The sequence below is a fragment of the Oncorhynchus keta genome, chromosome 19 (assembly GCF_023373465.1).
Source record: "Oncorhynchus keta strain PuntledgeMale-10-30-2019 chromosome 19, Oket_V2, whole genome shotgun sequence".
In the NCBI taxonomy this organism is placed as follows: Eukaryota; Metazoa; Chordata; class Actinopteri; order Salmoniformes; family Salmonidae; genus Oncorhynchus; species Oncorhynchus keta.
The window spans coordinates 83,331,770-83,350,115 of record NC_068439.1 but is presented as its reverse complement, the minus strand read 5'-3'; the positions used below and the strand labels follow the sequence as shown (position 1 = coordinate 83,350,115).

The 18,346-nt window shown below is 47.5% G+C and overlaps 1 protein-coding gene and 3 long non-coding RNA genes across 76 annotated transcripts in view; 2 read left to right on the top strand and 2 right to left on the bottom strand.

The window, feature by feature from the left end:
* The window catches only part of LOC118397849 (zinc finger protein 513-like), a 49,501-nt gene extending 38,862 nt beyond the window's left edge, over nucleotides 1-10,639 (top strand). For both annotated transcript variants that reach the window (XM_052471644.1, XM_052471645.1), the window contains 2 exons: nucleotides 547-1,365; nucleotides 9,461-10,639. In XM_052471644.1, coding sequence (XP_052327604.1) covers nucleotides 547-1,365; nucleotides 9,461-10,377 — 1,736 coding nt within the window. In that variant the 3' untranslated portion in view covers nucleotides 10,378-10,639. The remainder of the gene's footprint in view (nucleotides 1-546; nucleotides 1,366-9,460) is intronic.
* A 76-nt stretch (nucleotides 10,640-10,715) lies between these two features.
* LOC127909557 (uncharacterized) lies at nucleotides 10,716-11,737 on the bottom strand. Of its 3 annotated transcripts, none has more exons than XR_008071931.1 (4): nucleotides 11,340-11,737; nucleotides 11,217-11,242; nucleotides 10,964-11,053; nucleotides 10,716-10,859 (listed from the first exon to the last, which is right to left on the bottom strand). It is a non-coding gene; the product is annotated as an uncharacterized LOC127909557 (long non-coding RNA). The 3 variants fall into 3 exon arrangements; XR_008071929.1 differs by having other exon boundaries at nucleotides 10,736-10,859; nucleotides 10,918-11,053; XR_008071930.1 differs by lacking the exon at nucleotides 11,217-11,242 and having other exon boundaries at nucleotides 10,736-10,859; nucleotides 10,918-11,053.
* A 427-nt stretch (nucleotides 11,738-12,164) lies between these two features.
* LOC127909554 (uncharacterized) lies at nucleotides 12,165-15,739 on the bottom strand. Of its 50 annotated transcripts, none has more exons than XR_008071914.1 (12): nucleotides 15,605-15,739; nucleotides 15,251-15,291; nucleotides 15,169-15,209; nucleotides 14,964-15,127; nucleotides 14,859-14,931; nucleotides 14,671-14,793; nucleotides 14,220-14,383; nucleotides 13,772-13,935; nucleotides 13,440-13,493; nucleotides 12,813-12,976; nucleotides 12,536-12,730; nucleotides 12,165-12,475 (listed from the first exon to the last, which is right to left on the bottom strand). It is a non-coding gene; the product is annotated as an uncharacterized LOC127909554 (long non-coding RNA). The 50 variants fall into 50 exon arrangements; XR_008071887.1 differs by lacking the exon at nucleotides 15,605-15,739 and adding an exon at nucleotides 15,415-15,519 and having other exon boundaries at nucleotides 14,964-15,045; nucleotides 15,087-15,209; XR_008071905.1 differs by lacking the exon at nucleotides 15,605-15,739 and adding an exon at nucleotides 15,415-15,519.
* Nucleotides 12,724-16,830, top strand: LOC127909553 (uncharacterized). Of its 21 annotated transcripts, XR_008071867.1 has the most exons (8): nucleotides 12,724-13,073; nucleotides 13,161-13,201; nucleotides 13,746-13,975; nucleotides 14,153-14,316; nucleotides 14,522-14,685; nucleotides 14,874-15,183; nucleotides 15,225-15,265; nucleotides 15,389-15,502. It is a non-coding gene; the product is annotated as an uncharacterized LOC127909553 (long non-coding RNA). The 21 variants fall into 21 exon arrangements; XR_008071870.1 differs by lacking the exons at nucleotides 15,225-15,265; nucleotides 15,389-15,502 and adding an exon at nucleotides 15,553-16,830; XR_008071859.1 differs by lacking the exons at nucleotides 15,225-15,265; nucleotides 15,389-15,502 and adding an exon at nucleotides 15,512-16,830.
* Nucleotides 16,831-18,346: the final 1,516 nt, after the last annotated feature.

Genomic DNA, 18,346 nt, shown 5'->3' with positions numbered 1-18,346 from the left:
CGTCTCTCCTCCTGTGGTGTCGATGGGTTCTCAGTCTGTAACGTGTCTCCTCCTGTGGTGTCGATGGGTTCTCAGTCTGTAACGTCTCTCCTCCTGTGGTGTCGATGGGTTCTCAGTCTGTAACGTGTCTCCTCCTGTGGTGTAGATGGGTTCTCAGTCTGTATCTCTCCTCCTGTGGTGTAGATGGGTTCTCAGTCTGTAACGTGTCTCCTCCTGTGGTGTAGATGGGTTCTCAGTCTGTATCTCTCCTCCTGTGGTGTAGATGGGTTCTCAGTCTGTAACGTGTCTCTCCTCCTGTGGTGTAGATGGGTTCTCAGTCTGTAACGTGTCTCTCCTCCTGTGGTGTAGATGGGTTCTCAGTCTGTAACGTGTCTCCTCCTGTGGTGTCGATGGGTTCTCAGTCTGTAACGTGTCTCCTCCTGTGGTGTAGATGGGTTCTCAGTCTGTATCTCTCCTCCTGTGGTGTAGATGGGTTCTCAGTCTGTAACGTGTCTCCTGATAGTTTATTGAACCCTGTGACTGTGAGCTTTTTTATCTGCCTTTCAGACTCTGTAGCGGCTGAGATCGGCTTCTCTGTTTACCCTCTGGGGGATGAGGAAGAGAGTTGTGCCTTCAGCCGTCTCAGTATGGAGAGTGACGCAGATGAGCCCCACACCGCCACCGAGAGCTGCAGGGACCAGGAGGATTGTCCAACCTCCCAGCCCGACCTTGAGCCCCCCTTCCCCCCCTACCTGTCCTGCCGGGGCTGTGGTCTGGACCTGGTGGGACCCTACTGCCATCGCTGCTGCAAGGGAGAAGGAGGAGGAGGAGGAGGAGGAGGGGGAGGGGGTGGGTTCAGCGGCGCGTTCGGTGGCTTTCGCTCCGGTTCGCGGTCACAAGCGGACGACAGCGAGGAAGGAGGGGACGTAACGGACGACAACTCCATAATGGGCGACGACGGTCCCAACTCGAAGCTCCACTCCTGCCAGTTGTGTGGGTTCTCCTCACGCTATGCCAATCACGTCAAGAGGCACATGAAGACTCACAACGGGGAGAAGCCGTACCGCTGTCCCCTGTGTACCTACGCCTCGGCCCAGCTGGTCAACCTGCAGAGACACCTGAGGATTCACACTGGGGAGAAACCATACAGGTGTGACTGCTGCTCCTTCGCCTGCAGTTCCCTAGGCAACCTGAAGAGGCATCAGAGGATGCATGTGGCTGGACAGCCGGGACAGGGGGCGGGACAGGAAGCGGAGAGACCTGCCTGCGGATCTCCTATTGATCCCTCTACTGTTGATCCTCCTGCTAATTTCCCTCCTGCTGTTGGTCCTCCTGATAGTGGGCATGGTCTTAAGAGGAAGGAGGAGCCCAGTGCTTCAGCTGAAGGTATTTTTCAATTACACAGAACAAAATATAAAACGCAACAGTTTAAAAGATTTTACTGAGTTAGTTCATAGAGGAAAATCAGTCAATGTAAAAACATTAATTAGGCCCTAAATCTATGTATTTCACATGACTGGGGATACAGAATAAGAGTAAGGCTGTGGATCAGAGAACCAGTCAGTATCTGCTGTGGATCAGAGAACCAGTCAGTATCTGGTGTGGATCAGAGAACCAGTCAGTATCTGGTGTTGATCAGAGAACCAGTCAGTATCTGGTGTGGATCAGAGAACCAGTCAGTATCTGGTGTAGATCAGAGAACCAGGCAGTATCTGGTGGCTCAGTTGGTAGAGCATGGCGCTTGTAACGCCAGGGTAGTGGGTTCAATCCCCCGGGACCACCCATACGTAGAATGTATGACACATGACTGTAAGTCGCTTTGGATAAAAGCGTCAGCTAAATGGCATATATTATTATTATTTATTATTATTGATCAGAGAACCAGGCAGTATCTGGTGTGGATCAGAGAACCAGTCAGTATCTGGTGTGGATCAGAGAACCAGTCAGTATCTGGTGTGGATCAGAACCAGTCAGTATCTGGTGTTGATCAGAGAACCAGTCAGTATCTGGTGTTGATCAGAGAACCAGTCAGTATCTGGTGTGGATCAGAGAACCAGTCAGTATCTGGTGTTGATCAGAGAACCAGTCAGTATCTGGTGTGGATCAGAGAACCAGTCAGTATCTGGTGTGGATCAGAGAACCAGTCAGTATCTGGTGTGGATCAGAGAACCAGTCAGTATCTGGTGTGGATCAGAGAACCAGTCAGTATCTGGTGTTGATCAGAGAACCAGTCAGTATCTGGTGTTGATCAGAGAACCAGTCAGTATCTGGTGTTGATCAGAGAACCAGTCAGTATCTGGTGTGGATCAGAGAACCAGTCAGTATCTGGTGTGGATCAGAGAACCAGTCAGTATCTGGTGTTGATCAGAACCAGTCAGTATCTGGTGTGGATCAGAGAACCAGTCAGTATCTGGTGTGGATCAGAGAACCAGTCAGTATCTGGTGTGGATCAGAACCAGTCAGTATCTGGTGTGGGTCAGAGAACCAGTCAGTATCTGGCGTGGGTCAGAGAACCAGTCAGTATCTGGTGTGGATCAGAGACCCAGTCAGTATCAGGCTGTGGATCAGAGAACCAGTCAGTATCTGGTGTGGATCAGAGACCCGGTGTGGATCAGAGACCCAGTCAGTATCTGGTGTGGATCAGAGAACCAGGCAGTATCTGGTGTTGATCAGAGAACCAGGCAGTATCTGGTGTTGATCAGAGAACCAGGCAGTATCTGGTGTGGATCAGAGAACCAGGCAGTATCTGGTGTTGATCAGAGAACCAGTCAGTATCTGGTGTTGATCAGAGAACCAGTCAGTATCTGGTGTGGATCAGAGAACCAGTCAGTATCTGGTGTTGATCAGAGAACCAGTCAGTATCTGGTGTGGATCAGAGAACCAGTCAGTATCTGGTGTGGATCAGAGAACCAGTCAGTATTTGGTGTGGATCAGAGAACCAGTCAGTATCTGGTGTTGATCAGAGAACCAGTCAGTATCAGGTGTGGATCAGAGAACCAGTCAGTATCAGGTGTGGATCAGAACCAGTCAGTATCTGGTGTGGATCAGAACCAGTCAGTATCTGGTGTGGGTCAGAGAACCAGTCAGTATCTGGTGTTGATCAGAACCAGTCAGTATCTGGTGTGATCAGAAAACCAGTCAGTATCTGGTGTGGATCAGAGAACCAGTCAGTATCTGGTGTGGGTCAGAGAACCAGTCAGTATCTGGTGTGGATCAGAGAACCAGTCAGTATCTGGTGTTGATCAGAACCAGTCAGTATCTGGTGTGGATCAGAACCAGTCAGTATCTGGTGTGGATCAGAGAACCAGTCAGTATCTGCTGTGGATCAGAACCAGTCAGTATCTGGTGTGGATCAGAGAACCAGTCAGTATCTGGTGTGGATCAGAACCAGTCAGTGTCTGGTGTGGATCAGAACCAGTCAGTATCTGGTGTTGATCAGAGAACCAGTCAGTATCTGGTGTTGATCAGAGAACCAGTCAGTATCTGGTGTTGATCAGAGAACCAGTCAGTATCAGGTGTGGATCAGAGAACCAGTCAGTATCTGGTGTGGATCAGAGAACCAGTCAGTATCTGGTGTGATCAGAACCAGTCAGTATCTGGTGTTGATCAGAGAACCAGTCAGTATCTGGTGTGGATCAGAGAACCAGTCAGTATCTGGTGTTGATCAGAGAACCAGTCAGTATCTGGTGTTGATCAGAGAACCAGTCAGTATCTGGTGTGGATCAGAGAACCAGTCAGTATCTGGTGTGGATCAGAGAACCAGTCAGTATCAGGTGTGGATCAGAGAACCAGTCAGTATCTGGTGTTGATCAGAGAACCAGTCAGTATCTGGTGTGGATCAGAGAACCAGTCAGTATCTGGTGTTGATCAGAGAACCAGTCAGTATCTGGTGTTGATCAGAGAACCAGTCAGTATCTGGTGTGGATCAGAGAACCAGTCAGTATCAGGTGTGGATCAGAACCAGTCAGTATCTGGTGTGGATCAGAACCAGTCAGTATCTGGTGTGGATCAGAGAACCAGTCAGTATCTGGTGTTGATCAGAGAACCAGTCAGTATCTGGTGTGATCAGAGAACCAGTCAGTATCTGGTGTGGATCAGAGAACCAGTCAGTATCTGGTGTGGATCAGAACCAGTCAGTATCTGCTGTGGATCAGAGAACCAGTCAGTATCTGGTGTTGATCAGAACCAGTCAGTATCAGGTGTGGATCAGAGAACCAGTCAGTATCAGGTGTGGATCAGAGAACCAGTCAGTATCTGGTGTGGATCAGAACCAGTCAGTATCTGGTGTGGATCAGAGAACCAGTCAGTATCTGGTGTTGATCAGAGAACCAGTCAGTATCTGGTGTTGATCAGAGAACCAGTCAGTATCTGGTGTTGATCAGAGAACCAGTCAGTATCTGGTGTTGATCAGAGAACCAGTCAGTATCTGGTGTGGATCAGAGAACCAGTCAGTATCAGGTGTGGATCAGAGAACCAGTCAGTATCTGGTGTTGATCAGAGAACCAGTCAGTATATGGTGTGGATCAGAACCAGTCAGTATCTGGTGTTGATCAGAGAACCAGTCAGTATCTGGTGTGGATCAGACAACCAGTCAGTATCAGGTGTGGATCAGAGAACCAGTCAGTATCTGGTGTGGATCAGAGAACCAGTCAGTATCAGGTGTGGATCAGAGAACCAGTCAGTATCTGGTGTGGATCAGAGAACCAGTCAGTATATGGTGTGGATCAGAACCAGTCAGTATCTGGTGTTGATCAGAGAACCAGTCAGTATCAGGTGTGGATCAGAGAACCAGTCAGTATCTGGTGTGGATCAGAGAACCAGTCAGTATCTGGTGTGGATCAGAGAACCAGTCAGTATATGGTGTTGATCAGAGAACCAGTCAGTATCTGGTGTGGATCAGAGAACCAGTCAGTATCTGGTGTGGATCAGAGAACCAGTCAGTATCTGGTGTTGATCAGAAAACCAGTCAATATCTGGTGTTGATCAGAGAACCAGTCAGTATCTGGTGTGGATCAGAGAACCAGTCAGTATCTGGTGTTGATCAGAGAACCAGGCAGTATCTGGTGTGGATCAGAGAACCAGGCAGTATCTGGTGTTGATCAGAGAACCAGTCAGTCAATATCTGGTGTTGATCAGAGAACCAGTCAGTCAATATCTGGTGTTGATCAGAGAACCAGGCAGTATCTGGGTGGATCAGAGAACCAGTCAATATCTGGTGTGGATCAGAGAACCAGTCAGTATCTTCTGGTGTTGATCAGAGAACCAGTCAGTATCTGGTGTTGATCAGAGAACCAGTCAGTATCTGGTGTGGATCAGAGAACCAGTCAGTATCTGGTGTGGATCAGAGAACCAGTCAGTATCTTTGGATCAGAGAACCAGTCAGTATCTGGTGTGGATCAGAGAACCAGGCAGTATCTGGTGTTGATCAGAGAACCAGTCAGTCAGTATCTGGTGCTGATCAGAGAACCAGTCAGCATCTGGTGTTGATCAGAGAACCAGTCAGTATCTGGGTGGATCAGAGAACCAGTCAGTATCTGGTGTGGATCAGAACCAGTCAGTATCTGGTGTGGATCAGAACCAGTCAGTATCTGGTGTGGATCAGAGAACCAGTCAGTCAGTATCTGGTGTTGATCAGAGAACCAGTCAGTCAGTACCTGGTGTTGATCAGAGAACCAGTCAGCATCTGGTGTTGATCAGAGAACCAGTCAGTATCTGGGGTGGATCAGAGAACCAGTCAGTATCTGGTGTGGATCAGAACCAGTCAGTATCTGGTGTGGATCAGAGAACCAGTCAGTCAGTATCTGGTGTGGATCAGAGAACCAGTCAGTCAGTATCTGGTGTGGATCAGAGAACCAGTCAGTATCTGGTGTGGATCAGAGAACCAGTCAGTATCTGGTGTGGATCAGAGAACCAGTCAGTATCTGGTGTGGATCAGAGAACCAGTCAGTATCTGATGTGGATCAGAACCAGTCAGTATCTGGTGGATCAGAGAACCAGTCAGTATCTTGATCAGAGAACCAGTCAGTATCTGGTGTTGATCAGAGAACCAGTCAGTATCTGGTGTTGATCAGAGAACCAGTCAGTATCTGGTGTTGATCAGAGAACCAGTCAGTATCTGGTTTGATCAGAGAACCAGTCAGTATCAGGTGTTGATCAGAGAACCAGTCAGTATCTGGTGTTGATCAGAGAACCAGTCAGTATCAGGTGTTGATCAGAGAACCAGTCAGTATCAGGTGTTGGTCAGAGAACCAGTCAGTATCTGGTGTTGATCAGAGAACCAGTCAGTATCTGGTGTGGATCAGAACCAGTCAGTATCTGGTGTGGATCAGAGAACCAGTCAGTATCTGGTGTGGATCAGAACCAGTCAGTATCTGGTGTGGATCAGAGAACCAGTCAGTATCTGGTGTTGATCAGAGAACCAGTCAGTATCTGTTGATCAGAGAACCAGTCAGTATCAGGTGTGGATCAGAGAACCAGTCAGTATCAGGTGTGGATCAGAGAACCAGTCAGTATCTGGTTGGATCAGTAAACCAGTCATCTGGTGTGGATCAGAAAACCAGTCAGTTCAGGTGTGATCAGAGAACCAGTCAGTATCTGGTGTGGATCAGAGAACCAGTCAGTATCAGGTGTGGATCAGAGAACCAGTCAGTATCTGGTGTGGATCAGAGAACCAGTCAGTATCTGGTGTGGATCAGAGAACCAGTCAGTATCTGGTGTGGATCAGAGAACCAGTCAGTATCTGGTGTGGATCAGAGAACCAGTCAGTATCTGGTGTGGATCAGAGAACCAGTCAGTATCTGGTGTGGATCAGAGAACCAGTCAGTATCTGGTTCCACCATTTGCCTCTTGCAGCACAACTCATCTTCACATAGAGTTGATCAGACTCTTGATTGTTGGAATGTTGTCTCACTCCTCTTCAATGGCTGTGAGAAGTTGCTGGATATTGGCGGGAACTGGAACACGCTGCCGTACACGTCAATCCGGAGCATCCCAAACATGCTCAATGGGTGACATGTCTGGTGAGTATGCAGGTCACGGAAGAACTGGGACATTTTCAGCATCCAGGGAGTGTGTACAGAACTTTGCTTAAATGTAACGTGGCACCACAACGGGTCTCAGGATCTCGTCGCGGCATCTCTGTGCATTCAAATGGCCATCGATAAAATGCAACTGTGTTCGTTGTCCGTAGCTTATACCATAACCCCACAATGAGGCTTTTCACAACACTAACATCAGCAAACCGCTCGCCCACATGACGCCATCTGCCCGGTACAGTTAAAACCATGATTCCTCCATCAGCGTGTCAGTGGCCATCGAAGCCAAACTGCAGTCAGGTCAAGACCCTGGTGAGGAAGAATAGCACGCAGATGAGCTTCCCAACAGTTTGTGCAAACCCATAGTTTCATCAGCTGTCCGGGCGGCTGGTCTCAGACGATCCCGCAGGTGAAGAAGCCGGATGTGGAGGTCCTGGACTGGAGTGGTTACACGTGGTCTGTGGTTCTGAGGCCGGTTGGACGTACTGCCAAATCCTCTAAAACGACGGAGGCGGCTTATGGTAGAGAAAAAAAACATAAAATTATCTGGCGGGCATTCCTGCAATTAGTATGACAATTGCACACTGCCTCAACTTCAGACATCTGTGGTAATTATGACAAACTGCACATTTTACAGTGGTCTTTTATTGTTCCCAGCACAAGGTGCACCTGTGTAATGATTATGCTGTATAATCAGCTTCTTGATATGCCACACCTGTCAGGTGGATGGATTATCTTGGCAAATGCTCACTAACAAGGATGTAAACAAATGTGTGCACAACATTTGAGAGAAATAAGCTTTTTTGTGTGTGTGGAACATTTCTGGGATCTTTTATGTCAGCTCATGAAACATGTGAAGTAAAGATTTCGACCTGTTCATGTATATTTTCATACAATTACACTACCGTTCAAAAGTTTAGGGTCACTTAGAAATGGCCTTTTTTTAAAAAAATTAACATCAAATTGATCAGAAACACAGTGTAGTCATTGTTAATGACTATTGTTGCTGGAAATGGCAGATGTTTTTAAAAATGGAATATCTACATAGGCGTACAGAGGCCCATTATCAGCAACCATCACTCCTGTGTTTCAATGGCACGTTGTGTTAGCTAATCCAAGTTTATCATTTTAAAAGGCTAATTGATCATTAGAACACCTGTTTGCAATTATGTTAGCACAGCTGAAAACTGTTGTGTTGATTTAAAGAAGCAATAAAACTGGCCTTCTTAAGACTAGTTGAGTATCTGGAGCGTCAGCATTTGTGGGTTCGTTTACAGGATCAAAATGGCCAGAAACAAAGACCTTTCTTCTGAAACTTGTCAGTCTGTTCCATGCGAGAAATTGCCAAGAAACTGAAGAACTCGTACAACGCTATGTACTACTCCCTTCATGGAACAGCGCAAACTGGCCCTAACCAGAATAGAAAGATGAGTGGGAGGCCCCGGTGCACAACTGAGCAAGAGGACAAGTACATTAGAGTGTCTAGTTTGAGAAACAGATGCCTCACAAGTCCTCAACTGGCAGCTTCATTAAATAGTACCCGCAAAACAGTCTCAACGTCAACAGTGAAGAGGTGACTCCGGGATGCTGACCTTCTAGGCAGTGTAGGCAGAGTTCCTTTGTCTGTGTTCGTCTTAATCTTTGCCCATCTTAATCTTTGAATTCTATTGGCCAGTCTGAGATATGGCCTTTCCTTTGCAACTCTGCCTAGAAGACCAGCATCTCAGAGTCGCCTCTTCACTGCTGACGTTGAAACTGGTGTTTTGCGGGTACTATTTTATGAAGCTGCCAGTCTGAGGTGCAGTTAATTGCAGATTTCTGAGGCTGGTAACTAACTAATCCTCTGCAGCAGAGGTAACTCTGGGTCTTCCTTTCCTGTGGCGGTCCTCATGAGAGCCAGTTTCATCATAGTGCTTGATGGTTTTTGCTACTGCACTTTAAGAGACGTTCAAAGTTCTTAATGTTCCGTATTGACTGACCTTCATGTCTTAAAGGAAGGATAGACTGTCGTTTCTCTTTGCTTATTTCAGCTGTTCTTACCATAATATGGACTTGGTCTTTTACCAAATAGGGCTATCTTCTGTATACCACCCCTACCTTGTCACAACAAAACTTAATGCGTTTGAGCCAAGCGGAAGGAAAGAAATTAACTTTTAACAAGGCACACCTGTTAATTAAAATGCATTCCAGGTGACTATCTCGTGAAGCTGGTTGAGAGAATGCAAAGCTGTCATCAAGGCAAAGGGTGGCTACTTTGAAGAATCTCATAACATATATTTTGATTAACACTTTTGTTTTTTTGGGGGGGGGGGTTACGACATGATTCCATATGTGTTATTTCATAGTTTATGTCTTCACTATTATTCTACAATGTAGACAATAGTAAAACTAAACCAAAACCCTGTGTGTGTGATGACTCATTTGGCCCACCTCTGCTCTGATTTCAGAAGTGGTGAGGTCTGATCTAAACCTCCACAACAGAGACTACCTGCCACGCTACAGCAGACTAAGCTTACAACCACCACTGGAGAAACAGCCCCTTCTTGAGGGGCCTGGACTTGGGGCTGGGACTTTAGGAAGGTGTTTGACTGGGTCTAGGTCTGGAGTCAGACCTGTGGTGGGAGTGAAGTCAGAGAAGACACACAGAGACTCTCTCCTTCCTCTGCTCTTCCCCTTTACCTGTCGTCTCTGTGGTACCCCCCTGGAGGACGAGGACGGTTCCACTGCACAGATCTGTGCCAAATGCACCCTGGACATGCTGACCAAGGAGTCATCTGGCCCCAACAGCCCCGGAGAGCGCGGGGATAAGGTCTACACCTGCAGTGCCTGTCCCTTCCTCACCCACTACCCCAACCACCTGGCGCGACACATGAAGACGCACAGCGGAGAGAAGCCGTACAAGTGCCCTCAGTGCGACTACGCCTCCGCCCACTTCGACAACCTGAAACGCCACCACCGCGTGCACACGGGCGAGAAGCCGTACAAGTGCCACCTGTGTGACTACGCCTGTGGGAACCTGGCTAACCTGAAACGTCACCAGCGAGTCCACTCGGGCGCCAAGCCGTTCCAGTGCGCAGTGTGTAGCTACAGCTGTAACCAGAGTATGAATCTGAAGAGACACATGCTGAGACACACGGGAGAGAAGCCTTATAAGTGCCAGCAGTGTGGCTACACCACGGGACACTGGGACAACTACAAACGACACCAGAAGAAACATGGCCTCGCCACCGACGGATGGGTCAAAGTTCAGATGTCCGGCGGGGGTGAGGAAGAGGGGGGTGAGGAAGAGGATGAGGAAGACAGGGTGGCGGGACAGCCGCAGAGGAAAGAGGAAGAGGCGGTGATGCAGTATATGTCCAGATAGGAGAGGAACAGAGCTGTACCACAGAACATGGGAAATGACAGCTTAAATTACCAGCAAAATCCGAGAGTTTTTTTTGTTTGTTTTCTTTGTCAATGATTTGTCTGCAGCTGCTATGTAGAATCATGAACATGGTGATTATTAGTGGAAACGTTTGATGCCTTTTGGACAGAGAGTAAAGGAGGGTGAAAGAAGGTTGCTGCCCTGTTGCCAGATGAATGGACTGGGATGAGGGTTCTACTTTAACGTCCGCAACTAAATGCTGCCTGCATTGTCCACCATATGCTGTCCCCCCCCCCGCCCAACACATACCAGCAGTGCCGTATATATCCTGACTTCATTTACATTATGCCTTACAACCCACATTTCAGTTGTCCTATTGACTAGGTATGAATCTCCTCTAACCAGTCTGCTACTCCATCTCCTATAACCAGTCTGCTATTCCATCTCCTCTATAGTCTCCACCTACCAGTCTGCTATTCCACCTACCAGTCTGCTATTCCATCTCCTCTATAGTCTCCACCTACCAGTCTGCTATTCCACCTACCAGTCTGCTATTCCATCTCCTATAACCAGTCTGCTATTCCACCTACCAGTCTGCTACTCCATCTCCTATAACCAGTCTGCTATTCCATCTCCTCTATAGTCTCCACCTACCAGTCTGCTATTCCACCTCCACCTACCAGTGTGCTATTCCATCTCCTCTAACCAGTCTGCTATTCCATCTCCTCTAACCAGTCTGCTATTCCATCTCCTCTAACCAGTCTGCTATTCCATCTCCTCTATAGTCTCCACCTACCAGTCTGCTATTCCATCTCCTTAACCAGTCATTCCATCTCCACCTACCAGTCTGCTATTCCATCTCCACCTACCAGTCTGCTATTCCATCTCCTCTAACCAGTCTGCTAACCATTCCATCTCCTCTAACCAGTCTGCTATTCCATCCAGTCCTATTCCATGTCCACCTACCAGTGTGCTATTCCATCTCCTCTAACCAGTCTGCTATTCCATCTCCTCTAACCAGTCTGCTATTCCATCTCCTCTAACCAGTCTGCTATTCCATCTCCACCTACCAGTCTGCTATTCCATCTCCTCTATAGTCTCCACCTACCAGTCTGCTATTCCATCTCCTCTATACTCTCCACTTACCAGTGTGCTATTCCATCTCCTCTATACTCTCCACTTACCAGTCTGCTATTCCATCTCCTCTATAGTCTCCACTTCATCCTCCATAGCTTCTATCTTCCTCAACCACCCCTCTCTCCCCATAACCCTCCTCAACCACCCCTCTCTCCCCATAACCCTCCTCAACCACCCCTCTCTCCATAACCCTCCTCAACCACCAGTCTCTCCCCATAACCCTCCTCAAGTCTCCCTTCTCCCCATAACCTATCCTCAACCACCCCTCTCTCCCCATAACCCTCCTCAACCAACCTTCCTCAACCACCCCCCTCCATAACCCATAACCACCCCTCTCTCCCCTAACCCTCCTCAACCACCCCTCTCTCCATAACCCTCCTCAACCACCCCTCTCTCCCCCATAACCCTCTCTCAACCACCCCCTCTCCCCATAACCCTCCTCAACCACCCCTCTCTCCCCATAACCCTCCTCAACCACCCCTCTCTCCCCATAACCCTCCTCAACCACCCCTCTCTCCCCATAACCTTCCTAACCCTCCTCAACCACCCCTCTCTCCCCATAACCCTCCTCAACCACCCCCTCTCCCCATAACCCCCTCAACCACCCCTCTCTCCATAATAACCCTCAACCCCCCAGTCTGTCCTAATAACCCTCAACCCCTCCGTGTCTGTCCATAATAACCCTCAACCCAGCCTCTCTCCCTGTAATAACCCTCAACACCCCCTCTCCCCCACCCGTTACTTCTTGGGGCAGGTTCAGATAGAAATGCATGTAGAATAAGGAGTCATGTCTGCTCTATTCATGGTATTTCTATCTGGCTACTGAACCTGGCCCCGTTAAGGCGCTCTAACGGTGTGTGGATTTAGCCTGGTCCCAGATCTGTTTGTGCTTTTCTTCATAACCAACTAGAACGGTCATTGACCATAGGAGTTGACAAGACAGCCCTAACAGATCGGGGACCTGTTTGTGCAGGCTAGGTAATGACCATAGGAGTTGACAAGACACTAACAGATCGGGGACCAGGCTAGATAATGACAAGACGGACCAGGCTAGGTAATGACCATAGGAGTTGACAAGACAGCCCAAACAGACCTGGGACCAGGCTAGATAATGACAAGACAGCCCAAACAGACCTGGGACCAGGCTAGGTAATGACAAGACAGCCCAAACAGACCTGGGACCAGGCTAGATAATGACAAGACAGCCCAAACAGACCTGGGACCAGGCTAGATAATGACAAGACAGCCCAAACAGACCTGGGACCAGGCTAGGTAATGACAAGACAGCCCAAACAGACCTGGGACCAGGCTAGGTAATGACAAGACAGCCCAAACAGACCTGGGACCAGGCTAGATAATGACAAGACAGCCCAAACAGACCTGGGACCAGGCTAGATAATGACAAGACAGCCCAAACAGACCTGGGACCAGGCTAGATAATGACAAGACAGCCCAAACAGACCTGGGACCAGGCTAGATAATGACAAGACAGCCCAAACAGACCTGGGACCAGGCTAGATAATGACAAGACAGCCCAAACAGACCTGGGACCAGGCTAGGTAATGACAAGACAGCCCAAACAGACCTGGGACCAGGCTAGATAATGACAAGACAAGACAGCCCAAACAGACCTGGGACCAGGCTAGATAATGACAAGACAGCCCAAACAGACCTGGGACCAGGCTAGGTAATGACAAGACAAACAGACCTGGGACCAGGAGTTGACAAGACAGCCCAAACAGACCTGGGACCAGGCTAGATAATGACAAGACAGACCCAAACAGACCTGGGACCAGCCCAAACAGCTAGGAGTTGACAAGACAGCCCAAACAGACCTGGGACCAGGCTAGATAATGACAAGACGGACCAGGCTGACAAGAGCCCTAATGACCAGGCTAGATAATGACAAGACAGCCCAAACAGACCTGGGACCAGGCTAGGTAATGACCATAGGAGTTGACAAGACAGCCCAAACAGACCTGGGACCAGGCTAGATAATGACAAGACGGACCCGGCTAGGTAATGACCATAGGAGTTGACAAGACAGCCCTAACAGATCGGGGACCAGGCTAGATAATGACAAGACGGACCCGGCTAGGTAATGACCATAGGAGTTGACAAGACAGCCCTAACAGATCGGGGACCAGGCTAGATAATGACAAGACGGACCAGGCTAGGTAATGACCATAGGAGTTGACAAGACAGCCCTAACAGATCGGGGACCAGGCTAGGTAATGACAAGACAGCCCAAACAGACCTGGGACCAGGCTAGATAATGACAAGACAGCCCAAACAGACCTGGGACCAGGCTAGATAATGACAAGACAGCCCAAACAGACCTGGGACCAGGCTAGGTAATGACAAGACAGCCCAAACAGACCTGGGACCAGGCTAGATAATGACAAGACAGCCCAAACAGACCTGGGACCAGGCTAGATAATGACAAGACGGACCAGGCTAGGTAATGACCATAGGAGTTGACAAGACAGCCCTAACAGATCGGGGACCAGGCTAGGTAATGACAAGACAGCCCAAACAGACCTGGGACCAGGCTAGATAATGACAAGACAGCCCAAACAGACCTGGGACCAGGCTAGATAATGACAAGACAGCCCAAACAGACATGGGACCAGGCTAGGTAATGACCATAGGAGTTGACAAGACAGCCCAAACAGACCTGGGACCAGGCTAGGTAATGACCAGACCTGGGACCAGGCTAGGTAATGACAAGACAGCCCAAACAGACCTGGGACCAGGCTAGGTAATGACAAGACAGCCCAAACAGACCTGGGACCAGGCTAGGTAATGACAAGACAGCCCAAACAGACCTGGGACCAGGCTAGATAATGACAAGACAGCCCAAACAGACCTGGGACCAGGCTAGATAATGACAAGACAGCCCAAACAGACCTGGGACCAGGCTAGATAATGACAAGACAGCCCAAACAGACCTGGGACCAGGCTAGATAATGACAAGACAGCCCAAACAGACCTGGGACCAGGCTAGATAATGACAAGACAGCCCAAACAGACCTGGGACCAGGCTAGATAATGACAAGACAGCCCAAACAGACCTGGGACCAGGCTAGATAATGACAAGACAGCCCAAACAGACCTGGGACCAGGCTAGATAATGACAAGACAGCCCAAACAGACCTGGGACCAGGCTAGGTAATGACAAGACAGCCCAAACAGACCTGGGACCAGGCTAGATAATGACAAGACAGCCCAAACAGACCTGGGACCAGGCTAGATAATGACAAGACAGCCCAAACAGACCTAAGATAATGACAAGACTAGATAATGACAAGACAGCCCAAACAGACCTGGGACCCCAAACAGACCTGGGACCAGGCTAGATAATGACAAGACAGCCCAAACAGACCTGGGACCAGGCTAGATAATGACAAGACAGACCTGGGACCAGGCTAGATAATGACAAGACAGACCTGGGACCAGGCTAGATAATGACAAGACAGCCCAAACAGACCTGGGACCAGGCTAGATAATGACAAGACAGCCCAAACAGACCTGGGACCAGGCTAGATAATGACAAGACAACCCAAACAGACCTGGGACCAGGCTAGATAATGACAAGACAGCCCAAACAGACCTGGGACCAGGCTAGATAATGACAAGACAGCCCAAACAGACCTGGGACCAGGCTAGGTAATGACAAGACAGCCCAAACAGACCTGGGACCAGGCTAGATAATGACAAGACAGCCCAAACAGACCTGGGACCAGGCTAGGTAATGACAAGACAGCCCAAACAGACCTGGGACCAGGCTAGATAATGACAAGACAGCCCAAACAGACCTGGGACCAGGCTAGATAATGACAAGACAGCCCAAACAGACCTGGGACCAGGCTAGATAATGACAAGACAGCCCAAACAGACCTGGGACCAGGCTAGGTAATGACAAGACAACCCAAACAGACCTGGGACCAGGCTAGATAATGACAAGACAGCCCAAACAGACCTGGGACCAGGCTAGATAATGACAAGACAGCCCAAACAGACCTGGGACCAGGCTAGATAATGACAAGACAGCCCAAACAGACCTGGGACCAGGACAGCCCAAACAGACCTGGGATCAGGCTAGTGTTGCTTTGGAAACGCTGTGATCATATTAACTGTGAAGTTAGCCCATTGTTACGTCTTTATGTCTGTTTTTACTTGAAGCAAGGATACATCCCAAATGACACCCTATTCCCTATGGGCCCTGTTTAAACAGTGCACTATAAAGGGAATGGCTCCCTACGGGCCCTGTTTAAACATAAAGGGAATGGCTCCCTACGGGCCCTGTTTAAACAGTGCACTATAAAGGGAATGGCTCCCTACGGGCCCTGTTTAAACAGTGCACTATAAAGGGAATGGCTCCCTACGGGCCCTGTTTAAACAGTGCACTATAAAGGGAATGGCTCCCTACGGGCCCTGTTTAAACAGTGCACTATAAATGGAAGCGGGTGCCATTTGAGATGGAACCCAAGACGACGTGTAAAGTTGAAGCATGATCTGATTAGTGTGAACTAAGTATATAGCTTTTTGTGATTGTATTTCCTCATTAGAAGTGCATTTTTTTTATATATATATATATATAAAAACGTTGTTCTCGAAGAATGTGGCATTAAGTTTGTTATAAATGGAACAAATATACAAGGACCATGAACTTTACAGATCTTATCAAGTGAATTACTATATGCAGTAATAAAAAATAAAAGTAGTTTTAAAAGAAATGTTGGAACATAGTTTGAAGCACCGTGTCCAGATGTTCTGTGTGTGTAGAAGACGGGTGTATTCATTCCTCTGACTCTGTTGCAAAACGTTTTCGACCTGCCTGAATTTGTCCAATAGAAACTGTTTGTTTTTCCCCCGTCCATTTCAATTCAGGCAGTAAAATGAAATAGCAAATTTTCCTTCATTTTAAAAAACCGGGATAATTGAAATGTCAATCCCAAACCTGGCAGAATTACAGCCATGTCTTTGTGTGTAGCGATATTAAAAAGGAAAGATTCACTCATTTTTTGAATGTCATTGTTCTTGTGCATCTCAGAAACGATGTTCGTATCGGAGTTATTGAAACAGGAGACATGACAAGTTGAGTCAGAACATCGCTCAGATGAAGAAAAGAAAAAAAAGTCAAAAATGGGTGAATCTTTCCTTTAAGTTTGTTTTATATGGGACAAACATACAAGGACAGTGAATTATTACTACCTACATTAGTCCCTGAGTGTAACTATTGTTCTTATGCAGTGGTTTCAGAATTGCCTTAAGTCTTTTCAAATAAACATGGACTTTGTTCACTCAGTGTGAGATTAGAATGCTCTTGTTCTTTATGCTCATTGGTCCTTCTGACTGCAGTAACCTGAGACATTTCCCCATTACTGACACAGTAAAACATTCTCTCAAGTCAGAACCGTGATTCAAATCAAAGGCCTGTTGTCGACAAGCTCATTGGTCCTTCTGACTGCAGTAACCTGAGACATTTCCCCATTACTGACACAGTAAAACATTATCTTAAGTCAGAACCGTGATTCAAATCAAAGGCCTGTTGTCGACAAGCTCATTGGTCCTTCTGACTGCAGTAACCTGAGACATTTCCCCATTACTGACACAGGAGGGCGACATTCTCTCAAGTCAGAACTGGCCCGGAATTCAAATCTAAGGCCCGTTGTCGACAAGCTCATTGCATTCAGCGTTGAGGTAATTGGCCCCAACATTCCAGGCTAATAAAACACAAAAACTTTGTTGTTAGAATTTGGCGACTAAAATGTTTTATTTATGTTCTTTAACAGTATAATACAGCAATGAAAACAGACACTCGTCCTGATAGGCTTCATATTGATCCTCTGAATGGTGTATTATAATAGGCTCTGGTTAAAAGTAGTGCACTATATAATAGGGCTCCATTTGGGACCCACAGAGGAGAACAATTTGAAGTGTCCCAAATAGGGGATATGATGCTATTTGGGACACTTCTTCAAATGGTTCTCCCGTGTGTCCCAAATGGCATAATATCCCCTATCTAGTGCACTGCTTTCTACAAGGCCCCATAGGGCTCTGGTTAAAAGTAGTGCACAATATATATGGCTCCATTTGGGACCCACAGAGGAGAACAATTTGAAGTGTCCCAAATGGCATCATATCCCCGATCTAGTGCACTGCTTTCTACAAGGCCCCATAGCGCTCTGGTCAAAAGTAGTGCACCACTTAGGAAATGGATCTAACATCATTCTTTACATTTAGAACATACGTCCATTCTAGCTGACCTATAAGAGCACAGTCAATAGGTTTGCATTCATTTACTTGCCATTGTGGTACAGCTGGTTGAGATGCCATTTAATTCAGCATCCTTCTCTTAGCCTGGTCCAAACCCTATGGTCATTGAGAACCAGGCTATCTTCCTGTAGCTTCAGCTTTCACTGGTTGGCTATTTATTCTAGTCTTAACAGGAGGGAAAAGCTCGGTGGTTATGTTATGTTGAAGCTTATAAATGGGAATCACTTGAGAGAGCTCCTGTGGAATGGTTGAAATACATGTTTAAATACAGACTAATCTCCATTTTAACGATACACCTTCATGATCCTCTTCTCTGATTGCCACATTGTTTATTTCCAAAAAAACAACATTGAAATTTACCAAATGAACCCAACTATGTTCCACAACACCCCCAACACAAAAAAACACATTTGTTCTTCAAAATAAGACGTGGGATTTGTAAAACACTTCATTTAACTAATTTCCCCAAACAAGTCTGTAAACAATGATGAATGTACTTTAAAAAAAATCTAATATTTGATACAGTTTGGAATAGGGTTGATTACAATAA